Source organism: Dendropsophus ebraccatus, chromosome 12 (assembly GCF_027789765.1).
Source record: "Dendropsophus ebraccatus isolate aDenEbr1 chromosome 12, aDenEbr1.pat, whole genome shotgun sequence".
NCBI classification, from domain to species: Eukaryota; Metazoa; Chordata; class Amphibia; order Anura; family Hylidae; genus Dendropsophus; species Dendropsophus ebraccatus.
In genome coordinates, this window is record NC_091465.1 from 32,218,489 (window position 1) to 32,231,025 (window position 12,537).

Genomic DNA, 12,537 nt, shown 5'->3' on the forward strand with positions numbered 1-12,537 from the left:
AAAACATTGCTTTGACTAGTTTTCTAAATTTTAATGTTTGCTTAAAAGTGGTAATGACACAATGGAGTGACATTATTATGACCACTTCCTGTTTTCAGCATTGGCAGCCATCTGACAGCGTTATGGTCTGGGGAATGTATTTGTGACATTCTCTGTACGTGGAAGTCGCTGCCGGCTAACTTGAGTGTGAATCATCTTTGAATCATCAAGAAAATTCTTTCCGACACAAAATATGTAATTGATTATAACTGGATCAGTATCTAGTAACTATAAATTATAATATTATTACACTTCAGAAATCTTTTTCTCCAGATGTAGAGAAAATCCCCGTATTATACTGTAGATACAGTTCTGGGTAGGAATAGATCACAGACATATCTGCTAGTGTTGAGCGAACCTGTTAAAACAAAGAAAGCCTATGGCTGTATCCGTGTTTTCCAGGACTCCCTAGGATAGCATCCAACTTCTGCAGCCTTGGGGAATCAGATGCTGATCTTTCGGGTTTGGATAACATTGCTGAACTCGAACATTTTGACAGGTTCGTTCAACACTTATCTCTCTAGTGTGCTTTGGTGCTTTTGTATATAGATATTAGGTTGTTCTCTCAGCTTGGATTGGCATCTGTGGGGGATCAGGGCAGGTGAGTATGCTGTCTTTTTTTTATTTTTAGAGCACCCTTAGTCTATTATAACTATTGTGTGGTCGGAATACCCCATTAGGGTAGCTTTACACGTACCGTATCCGCAGCGGATTTTACACTGCGATTTGCAGCGAAATCCGCTTTGGATTTTGGTATACTGAAGTTCTATGGGGTCACATCCGCTGCGGATATGTGACCCGGACCCTTTAACCCCCCCCCCCCCCCCCCCGTAGCCCGCAGCCTCAGCCCGAAGCATACATTACCTGCTCTGCGCCGCGGCTGTGTGTGAGGCTCCCAGCTTCCCTCGCTCCCCATCAGCCAATCAGTGCACGGCAGCCCTGATTGGCTGATGGGGAGCGAGGGGAGCCAGGAGCTTTACTGCAGCTGCGGCGCAGAGCAGGTAATTTATGCTTCAGGCCAGGGGCTGCGGGCGGTGGGGGGTTAAAGGGGCCGGGTCACATATCCGCAGTGGAATGAAAATATGTAATATGTAACCCATAGACCTTCACACTTCATGGATCTGCAGCGGATTTCACTGCAAACCAAGGCACCCTTAGGGTGCCTTCACACCTACCGTATCGCAGCAGAAAATCCGCTGCGGATCCGCAGCAGATCTAACTAAATGAATGAGCACAGCATCAAATCCGCACTTACAAATCTGCTGCGGATCCGCAGCGGATTTGACAGTGCGTATTTAATGCTGTGTTCATTCATTTAGTTAAATCTGCTGCGGATCTGCTGCGGATCTGCTGCGGATCCTCTGCTGCGATATGGTAGGTGTGAAGGCACCCTTAGAATAAAACGTGCTGTAGATCAAGGTGCTACTCTCCAAAAAAGATGCTCTGGAATTTATGGAGAACCCTAGTGTTTGTGGAAACAGACATGTTAGGCTAGGTTCACACTGCGTTTTCAGCATCCGTTTAACGGATCCGGTTTTTTTAACGTCCAGAAAAATAGGGTCAGCAACGTTTCTTTGTCCGTTTTGGTCCGTCAAAAAAAACGGATCTGTTTTTTTTTATAATGGAAGTCAATGGAAAAACGGACGCACACAAATGAATCCGTTTTTTGCAATCCGTTTTTCATGCGTTTTTTGCATGCGTTTTTTTCATGCGTTAAACGGATGCTGAATACGCAGTGTGAACCTAACCTTAGGAGGACACTTATGTTCTGTAATATATTTACAACTTACAATATAAGAGCTTTCTGATTACATCCCGTGTAATAATATAGATTATAACACATTCCATAGGAGTTTGAAGAGCGCATTATGGTGTTATTCCCTGAAGATTTAGTGTTCCTCTCAGTTGATGCCAAGAAAACCTCAGTTATACATCAGGTAACCTCTCTTTGTCTTCTCCTCCCCCACACTATGCATTATCTCTTATATCCCAGCACTCTCTTCATTATTCTAGCCAACATTTGAAGCAACCTTGTGAGCATTCTGGTGCAGGTGGGAACTGGTCGTGTTGTTCCATAGTATTTCCTTCCAAAGAATGACTACTTCCAAAGCTTTTATGGCTTTACCCCCTTCATCCATGGTTTACGGTCAAATCGAGATGGATCCATGATTGCGCTCTGGTTGTAATTGTGAAAAAAATTCTAATATATTTCTATAATAAATGGTGAAATGATATATTATTGTTGCTCAGGGTACTCTGCCATTGAATGCTATTCATGTTGAGGAAAGTCTTACGTGGAACGAGAGCTTGGAGTTTCAGATTTCAGGTAAAGTGAACTTGATTGTAATGGTAAGTGTTTGTAAGAATTGCTTGAAACTAAAAAGTATCAGTATCATAGTGTATGTATATGTAAGTTTTAATCTTAATTCTAAATATGTTATTTATAAGTTTTAAACCTAAGTAAAAGTTAGAGTGCTAAGATCCTCTCTGTGCAGATAGGAATCCTAGTGGGTAGTATGCCCCATGTAGGCTCCCTTCCAGTAGTTAGCCCCCCAGTAGGTAATATCCCCCTGTAGGTATCCCCCCGCTGTAGGTAGTATCCACTAAGTAGATATCCCCCAAAAAAATCCAAATATAGAAAAATGAATTGAACAAGAAATTCATATCACCATGTGCACGGGAAGGGAGGAGAAATTGGGGTGACCCATGATGCCCTACGCGTTACGTCCACCAGGAACTTCGTAACGTGTGAGGCATCATGGGTCACCCCAATTTCTCCTCCCTTCCTGTGCACATGGTGATATGAATTTCTTGTTCAATTCTCTTTTCTGTATTTGGATTTTTTCACAATATATAATATTGGTTGACATTTGATATTGCAATAGGATATAATATTTTTGCACTTTGAGGCACAGCACTTTATACTTTATATCATGGATTTTTCTCTTGCACACATAGCTATTTATTGATTAGGGAAGGTTGGTTTACATGTACAATTGGGTTGTGGCCCTGGGGGATTTCATTGTATTGTCTGGTTCTCCTATGTTGTTTTTGGTTTTAATTGTTTTTAATCATGTATAGGGATTCTAGTTCAATTGCTGTTTTATAACACCAATCATGTTTATTTAATAAAGATATATTCATTTTCTATTATTCGGGTGTGCACCTGTTCTGCTTTAGGCTTACTCTTTCTCTTCTTTGGATGTGTTTCCTCAGGTTATAATAGTTGATGATCTACTCAGATGGACATAGCATCATATATACTGTTGCAAAAAAAGAAAAAAATTCTAGCAACCAATTTTTGTAACTTTATTTAGATTCCATGCTCGTACATTGCAGGCTATATGTGGCCCTTAGTCATAGTAAGTCATACCTTACTATAGCTATATGTGGCCTAAACTGGATTGCTTACACTGAGCAGGAAGCTGGAATTTCCTCTTTTAAGACTTCATGGGCGGAGTGGGAAGAGGGGGAGTTTTTTTTCTCCATGGTTTAGGCAAAATGTCAGGACCTTATCTTGTGATCTTGAAATGGGAAAAAAAAGTTTGAAACAAAATCTCATTTCAGGTGATCTTATGGATCCTATATTAATCTTATGTATGACTCCTGAAGACTATAGTCAATGGATTTTCCATTTACAGAAGGTACGTACTATATATTTCTCAATAGATGATCTGTACGTCCTTGGGCCATGTTTACACAACTTAAGTTGTGTATTAATCATGGCCGTTGTTGCCAATTTGAAACAACGACCGTGATTAATACACAACATACCAACAGTGCAGTCTGAGGGAATCCTGGCCGGAGTGTATACACATAGGGGGAGATTTATCAAACATGGTGTAAAGTAGAACTGGCTCAGTTGCCCCTAGCAACCAATCAGATTCCACCTTTCATTCCTCACAGACTCTATGGAAAATGAAAAGTGGAATCAGTTTCACTTTACACCATGTTTGATAAATCTCCCCTGTGGTATACACTCCAGCTGGGATCCCTAGTGTCCGTACGAAAAGCTGACATGCCAGTTTTGTGCAGATGCTATTCATTGAATAGCGGCCGCACAAGCCTGACAGGTCTCACAATGGAGAGTGCCGCTCCGGCCCCGCTCTCCATTGTCGGCTATGGTGAATAGGGATGCGGGAGTACACGGACGCGCCCGCATCCCAATTTAGCACAAATGAAGATCATCCGGCCAGTACTGCAGTACTGGCAGGATGATCTTCACTAACACCCGCTGTTCTGTGACCCGGCTGGGTCACAGAATGGCCGGTGTTTCACGTAGTGTGATCACGGCCTTATAATGTGAGTAATTGTCTATATGATAGCTTACTGCTACCCAAGCCACCAAAGTCAGTTCGTGTTCACCATTATGTAGATTTTGTAAATGGTACTTTCAGATTTCAATACGCTTTGTTTCAATACTATGTGATGACTTTCAAAATCCATTGTTGTATTTCAGCCTCATCATATCCATTGTGGTGTCACCCTGCACCCACTTCCTTCTGTGCCGCCTAAATATAGAAGACGATAAGAGAAGAACTACCCAACCGTCTGAACAACAACTGTCTGTTCTAAATGTCAGCATGCCAGAAGACAATAAGATGAGGAACCCATAAATTCATCATTGTGCACGAGTCATCTAAGAGCTGAATATTTTGGTGGGACTGGGTCTAATGTGAAAAAGACAATGAGTTGGAAAAACCCAAGAACATCGGTGGTAGATGTGCACCAAGATGACGCTCGTGCCATGTACTTTCTGTTACTGACCATGACTCAGTTCTCTGAACATATATGAGATGTCTGGACTTACTGGATGAAAGTCATACTGAAATCTCTTAACATGCTCCAGTCTCTATAAAGTCAAAACAAGGATGTGAGAGTATATGCTAAGATTTGTTTTCTTTTCTAATAATGTATTCTGTGTAGTTTTACTGTCTCTGCCCCCACATCTATAGCAGGGCTGGTCACTATGATACATTATGGAGGGGGGGGGGGGGGGGGGGGGGGGGGTCGTTGTCAAACACATATTCTCAGCTGGTAATGCATGGATATTACAGAATGGTTATCAGTATCCATATTATCCACTGGATCCATAGTATCCAAAACCAAGTTCTTTAGTCATGCATGGAATATTGAGTTGTCTCCCACCTCTATATGTCTCACTCCACTTAGATCACATATGGAGGTGAGAAGCATAACAAACAAGGAATATCCCAATATGAATGCTAAGAAGCAAAATATTGTGTGGGCTAGATCACATCTCGCGTAGTGACATCTTATGGAGTGCGACCAGGCTGAATTTTCAGTTTTTCCAGGGTAGACATAGAAACAAACTCAGGGAATACAGCAGTAACTTGCTGTGGGATCTTCATCATTGGACTGATACATTATTCTTACCAAAAGATCTGTTTACTCATAGCTGGCACTGTATGCATTCTTATACTAGAGCATTGGTCAAGTACAAGTCTCATAGCTATTGGATGGTAGTGCACTTTCCTTATAGGATTATCATCTCTAGAGCTAGTTTAAATACTTTGTGAAGTCTTTATGGTCAGGAATGTGAAGACCCCAGACCCCAGCATCAAAGGGGTATTCTGGCACTACTGTAAAGAATACTATGCTGTCGGGTGATGTTGGTGGTGGGGAGAAAAAGAAACATACTTACCTAGTCCCGGTTCCAAACTGCCCCCCCCCAGCTTTGTTTCATCCCCATCTGGTCCCTCAATCATCTCTCTTCTTCCTGCCATCTCAGCCTATTACTAGCTACAGTGGTGTGCTGTCTCAACCAGTGACTAATGGAAGCTGTGGGGAGCAGCAAGGGATTAGGGCTAGGTAAGTATAGACTCCCACTCACCTTCAGTAAAAATATTTTTTACTCTAGGGCTGTGGATTCCATCTTTTCTTATCTGTTAGATAAAAATATTTATTTACTGACTTTTATTTTTATAATTCTGTCAAAATTAACTAATATGTACTGTGTTCTGTAGTCTGTGTCCTTTTTTCTTTTTGTTGGATAAAATGTATTTTTCGTTCCTATGTCTACCAATCATTGAACACTATGGAGTATACATCTCCACCTAGATTTTTATTTATTTATTAAGATACAGCCTTCAAAGTTGACAGCTACATCCGATTACTTGATGCAGCCGATCCCTGGTGTCTAGTGGGGAGGATAGTTCCTCCGGGACAATGTCTTGGAGGAGCGATCCACACATCTTACCCCGTCCGGGGTCAGCGCCGTAAGGCGTTGATCCCGGCTCGGCACTCGATTGTTTCCAGCTGCAGCAGCCGGAAGCAATCAATGTGCCTATCTCATCAATCTATGCTGCATATCCATGCAGCATAGATCTGTATGAGAGATCAGTGTACTTATACTAGAAGTCCCCCAGGGGGGCTTCTAGTATAAGTGTAAAAGAAAAAATAAAAGTGTTATTAATAAAAAGCCCCCTCCCCTAATAAAAGTCAGAATCACCCCCCTTTTCCCATGTTATAAATAAAAATAAATAAATAAATAAACATGTTTGGTATTGCCGCGTGTGTAATCGCCCGAACTATTAATTAATCACATTCCTGATCTCGCACAGTAAATAGCGTAAGTGGAAAAAAATCCCAGAGTGCAAAATTGCGCATTTTTGGTCGCATCAAATCCAGAAAAATTGTAATAAAAAGCAATCAAAAAGTCATATATGCGCAATCAAGGTACCAATAGAAAGAACACATCATGGCGCAAAAAATGACACCTGAAACAGCCCCATAGACCAAAGGATAAAAGCGCTATAAGCCTGGGAATGGAGCGGTTTTAAGGAACATATATTTGTTAACAATGGTTTGAATTTTTTACAGGCCACCAGATACAATAAAAGTTATATATGTTATATATCGTTGTAATCGTAACGACTTAAGGAACATATATAATAAGTCAGTTTTACCCCAGGGCGAACGGCGTAAAAACGAAATAAAATAAAAATAAAATAAAAGAAATGCTTTTTTTTTTTCAATTTCATCACACATTGAATTTTTTTCTGGTTTCGCAGTGTACTTTATGAAAAAATTCAGCCTGTCATTGCAAAGTACAATTAGTGGCGCAAAAAATTAAGGCTCATGTGGGTTTCGAGGTGAAAAAATGCAAGTGCTATGGCCTTTTAAGCACAAGGAGGGAAAAACGAAAACGCAAAAATTTTAATTGGCCCAGTCCTCTAAGGGTTAAAAAAAAAAAAAGATCTGCGCACTTTTCAACAAATTAGAGATGAAGTAAGAAAATCAGTGAAGTGATAAAATTATGACCTGGACAGATAAAATCTGGCCTAGGCTATTTTACACCCCCTGGTATAGAATATATCCCCTGAGGTATCCTGTAGCCTGGGATAGAACTGAGAAAACCATTGATATGATAACTTGGAGGGAAATAGTCTGTTTTACACCCCAAAATATAGAGTTTATCTTCTGGGGTATGCTGTGGCCTGGGCTAGACTTTAATCAGGTTTATAGTATGGCCTAGGCTATATTACATCTCTGAGTAGTATACTGTGGCCTGGGCCAGGGGTGAGAAAACCAGTGAAGTAATAACATTATGGTCCTGAGAGATATAGCATGGCCTAGGCAGTTTTACACCCCCAGATATAGAGTTTATCCCCCGGGGTATACTGTGGCCTGGTTCAACGTTGGATGGATATATTCTGGCTTGAATGGGTATACTGTGGCCTAGGCTGTCTTACACACTGGTTATAGTTTGGCCTAGGCCATTTTATACCCCGGGGTATATTCTGGCCTGGAGGGGTATAGTTTGGCCTAGGCTATTTTATACCCCGGGGTATACTCTGGCCTTCGCTATTTTATACTCTGGGTTATACTCTGGCCTTCGCTATGTTATACCCTGGGTTATACTCTGGCCTAGGCTATTTTGTACCCTGGGGTATACTCTGGCCTAGGCTATTTTATACCCTGGGGTATACTCTGGCCTAGGCCCAACTATACCCGGGTAAAATCTGGACAGGGGATAATCTGGCCTGCTACTTTAGGAAAGCGTATGTATATTTGATTGTATTTTAAAAAAACTTTTCCAAAGAAATTTGTTAAGAAGGCCTTATGTATTACAACTCTACTAATACCCCATGTCACTGCATTGTTTTAATAAGGTGGTGCCAGGCATGCTCAGTTCAACTCCAGTTGGTCTCCACTGGGCCTGCTAGCAAGGGGGATCCTGGGAATATGTGTGCAATGTGCAATGTTACTCCTGACTTTCCCATACAAATAATCATTTGCCATGGCTAAATGTTCACCTGACCTCTACAGAGAGGAGAACGGTAAGCTACAGCCAAACAGCTATCGTATGTGTACAGCTCATCCCTCCACAACAGCAGGGCTGGGCAGTTGAAATCCATCAATGACTCTTCTCTCTCCCAGCATCATCTGCCAAGATGCTGCCATACACTTTACAAGTAAACTTTAGCCTAAATTTAACAGGTTTTTAAAGAAAATTGGGAAATTAGATACTTAAAGGTTTTTTTTTTCGGTCAGGTAAAATATGTGTTGAATAATCATTCCTCTTGGAGACTAACAATTAGTTTCAAACTTTTTATTATCTTCTCAGTCTTCTTCCCCACGTTCTGAGCCTGCTACTTTGTACTGAAGAAACTGACTGTGATCTGGAAAATCTATCTCCACTCTGAACCCCCTCCTCCTCCCTCCCTTCCAAGATGGCTCTCCACTCTGTGATGTTGGGAGGGTTAATCTGAGGTCAAGTTGCTGGTGACCTCACTGTGATTAATCCTCCCGGCACTACAGTGGGCAGAGACAGCCAGCCAGGGATGCTGTTTACATGAGCCATCGTGGAAGGGAGGAGGGGACTCAAAGCTGAGATGGAATAAACACCTAGTTCACACACAGTTTCCGGGTCTTTAGCCCAAAGCAGGAGCTCAGAACTGGGGAAGGAGACTGAAAAAATAATAATAAATATGAAGCAAATTTTTAGTGTCCAGGAGGGTGGATGATTCAACAGTTATTTTATCTAACCGCAGTACTCCTTGATTAGGTTGTCCAGGACTGGAAAAACATGGCTGCTTTCTTCCAAAAACAGCACCATGCCCTGTCCACATGTAGCTGGTATTTTAATAGATACTGCAGTACCTAATACAAACATACAAAACATACAGAAAACAGCTTTTTTTTTTTTTTTTTGTTTTTTTTAGATTTAAATTTTTATTCAAAATTTTTCAAATACATTTTTTTACAAACAAGGCCTTAATTGGACCTAAATTAAAATAACACAAGAAGCGTATACAGCCTTAATACAGCCTTGTTGTTCTAATCCTGGACAACACCTTAAAGGGGTGCTCCAGCGTGGGGGCACTTTCTGGGGGGGACCGGGGGGAGGTGGCTGAAATAAAAGACGTCCACTCACCTCCCTGGTTCCAGCGGCGGGTCACTCATCGCGGCACTCCGGTACCCGGTTCCCGGCCGCTTCCTGGTGTCTGACGCCGCCCGAGACGCTACGTCTCAGGGCCGCTCAGCCACTCAGTGAAGAAGGTGGGATCCAAGCGGACTTTAAACGGATCCCGCCTCCTTCACTGAGTAGCTGAGCGGCCCTGAGACGTAGCGTCTCGGGTGGCCTCAGACACCAGGAAGCGGTCGGGAACCGGGGACCGGAGCGCCGCGATGAGTGACCTGCCGCTGGACCCCCCCAAAAAGTGCCCCGACACTGGATAACCCCTTTAAAGGTATACTGACACTTATAGTTGCTTTCCATACCCTGATCATAAAGCATGAAATAATTCTTACACAGTACTATGATGGACTTCAGCTGATCACTATTTAATAAGAGTAGGAAGCTTAAAACGCTATATAAATTAGATTTAATTAAAAATTTTAATGACATCACTAACATAAATGTACAAACATATATTACTAAATCATAACTGAACAGCTTTTATCACTGAATAACCCTTAACAATCCATCAGACTTCATGTTTTTTAATTGAATCTGAGACACAGACGCAATGCATTTTTTATTTGCTTATATAATGGTGTATGCAAAATCCTTTATAGTCTGGCAATATTTACAGCTGCCTAATTATGGATTTGCCCAAACATGACTATTTACAATAATACAAAAAGACTATAAATAATAAGAAACTTTAAATATATACTCATATACTCAGAAATAGAGATATGGAGCACTTTTCTAGGCTTCTTGTCAATTTAGATAACCCATTTACATTTCTGTCAGAGAGTACATGGCCTGGATTTGTAAATTAAATATAGATAAAATGTAGAGATGAGCGAGTAGTGAAATATTCGACTTTCGAGAATCCTAATCGAATAGGCACCGATATTCGACTATTCGAACGAGTATTCGATCCCATTATAGTCTATGGGGAAAAAAATTGCGGCACTTGGAAATCAAAATTCGACCACTTTGAGGTTACAAAGTCCCGCATGAAACCTCCCTAAATGATGCAAACACCTCTGGAATGACACTGTGACATCAGGGGAATGTGCCTGGGTGCACCCAACACCCCAAAATCGCAGTATAATCTCACCCTCTGCAGTTGCGAATGAAAAATATTTGCGAACGCTTTACGAACATTTATGGCAATGTTCACACATTTCGATCGTATTTCTTGCGCAGTGTTACATACATGTTATCCGCGCGTATCACGCGTAATGCTGTATGAACGTTACTGGAACAGTATGTATGATGTGCCTTTTTCTGGGCTACTGGAACAATATGTATCACGTGCCTTTTACTGGTCTACTGAAACAGTATATATCAAGTGCCCTTAGCGGGCTACCGGAACAATATGTATAACATGCCCTTAGTGGTTTTAAACAGTGACACTATAAGTCACTTGTACACACAGGGTACTGTAATGAATACACCTGCTAATGCTGATGCTGCTGTTATATCATCTGTTTCTTAGCACCGAGAAGTGCTTTTCATTCAGAGATGACTTTTTCGCTTGATCTTAGCCCTGAAAAGGACTTTTGGGTTCTGTAGTAAGCCTGCCTAACCAAAACCCTACTAAAACCTATCTCTCCCTGCTCCAAGATCTTTCCCTGGCTAGGTTGAAAGCGCATCTGCGGTCGAGAGGCGGGAGCCAAGTATTTAAGATTCAAGGTCATGTGGTTCAGCTATCCAATGAGGGTAGACGCCGTTTTCGTGCTGCGTGCGTACTCCCAAGGTCCCTCACGGCCTCCCTGCATGGTCATTGGATTAAAAAAAGCACCAACTGTGATGGAAGGGATTTCAAATGTTTCCTGCATATTTGCCTCACTACTCGATTGAATTTGAATCTTTTGAATACTGCAATATTCGATCAAATACCTACTCGATCGAATCGTATTTGCTCATCTCTAATAAAATGCAAGGTTTTTGTCTCTTTAGGCTGTGTTCCCACTTTGGGAGCATATTGGGGCAGAGCGGTCACCTCGTAATCGTGATAATTATTAGCGGCCATCTATCTAACAGTGGGAACGTAGCCTTAAAGGAGAAGACCAGCCAAGTACTTTTTTTTTTTAAAGGCAGGGGCAGGGGGAATTTAATGACCTGTCCTTACTTACCTCTTCTCTGTACCTTCTATCCGCCGCATGACCGGCCCTGGGACCCCTGCCCGAGACTCCACGACACAAGGAAAAATGCCTATCCTGGCCGCTCAGCCCACCAGTGACTGTAGTGGCGTCTCGCCCCAGTCACTGACTGGCTGAGTAACCAGTCAATCAACCAACTGGGTTGTGGCGTCAGCTCTGGTTGAGATCCCCGAGCTTGGCGGGGGTCTTGGAGTGGCGATACGATGCTGAAGAGGCACGGGAAGAGGTGAGTTGAGATAGTTTTTTATGTTCCCCCCTGCCTCTGCCTATAATCTTTATTGCTGTCTCTAATGAACTCTGTAATCTTGAGATCAAGGGTTCTCCTTCTGGCCTGTTCTTGGCTGTTGGGAGTGTTCAGGAATCCGAGACCCCTGAGCTACACAATTTCTGTAACTCCTATTGACTTAAATAGGTGGTATGCAAACAGTGTAGCTTTATGACCTTTGCTATTTGTGTAACGCCCAGAGTTATGAAAACAGCTTGTTGGCTTCACTATTTGATCGACTCTTATTAAAGTCAATAAGAGTAAAATAAATTTTGTTGTTCACCGGCTTTGGCTGTTTTTGGTTTCCTGACAACCCTAAGTGCTTGAGGGGGTCAGGGAGCCCTCAATCTGGAGATGTGTGCGGGATACAAAAAAATCACGAAATAAAAATCTTCAACGTGCAATTCACTTAACTGAAACTATAAACTCATATCAATCTGAAAAATAGATAGGGGAGTTAAAGTTTTCTTGTGGAAATGTGCAATACAAAACAAACAAAAAAAAAACAACAATATATATATATATATATATATATATATATATATATATATAGAGAGAGAGAGAGAGAGAGAGAGAGATAGATATATATATATATATATATATAGATATATAGCAAAAGTAGAAGGAAATTTTAGATAATGCAGCCC

The 12,537-nt window shown here is 41.6% G+C and overlaps 1 protein-coding gene across 2 annotated transcripts in view; it reads left to right on the plus strand.

The window, feature by feature from the left end:
• The window catches only part of LOC138769641 (probable pleckstrin homology domain-containing family N member 1), a 41,297-nt gene extending 36,274 nt beyond the window's left edge, over positions 1-5,023 (plus strand). For both annotated transcript variants that reach the window (XM_069948238.1, XM_069948239.1), the window contains 4 exons: positions 1,890-1,976; positions 2,290-2,365; positions 3,607-3,683; positions 4,499-5,023. In XM_069948238.1, coding sequence (XP_069804339.1) covers positions 1,890-1,976; positions 2,290-2,365; positions 3,607-3,683; positions 4,499-4,570 — 312 coding nt within the window. In that variant the 3' untranslated portion in view covers positions 4,571-5,023. The remainder of the gene's footprint in view (positions 1-1,889; positions 1,977-2,289; positions 2,366-3,606; positions 3,684-4,498) is intronic.
• The last annotated feature ends 7,514 nt before the right edge of the window (positions 5,024-12,537 follow it).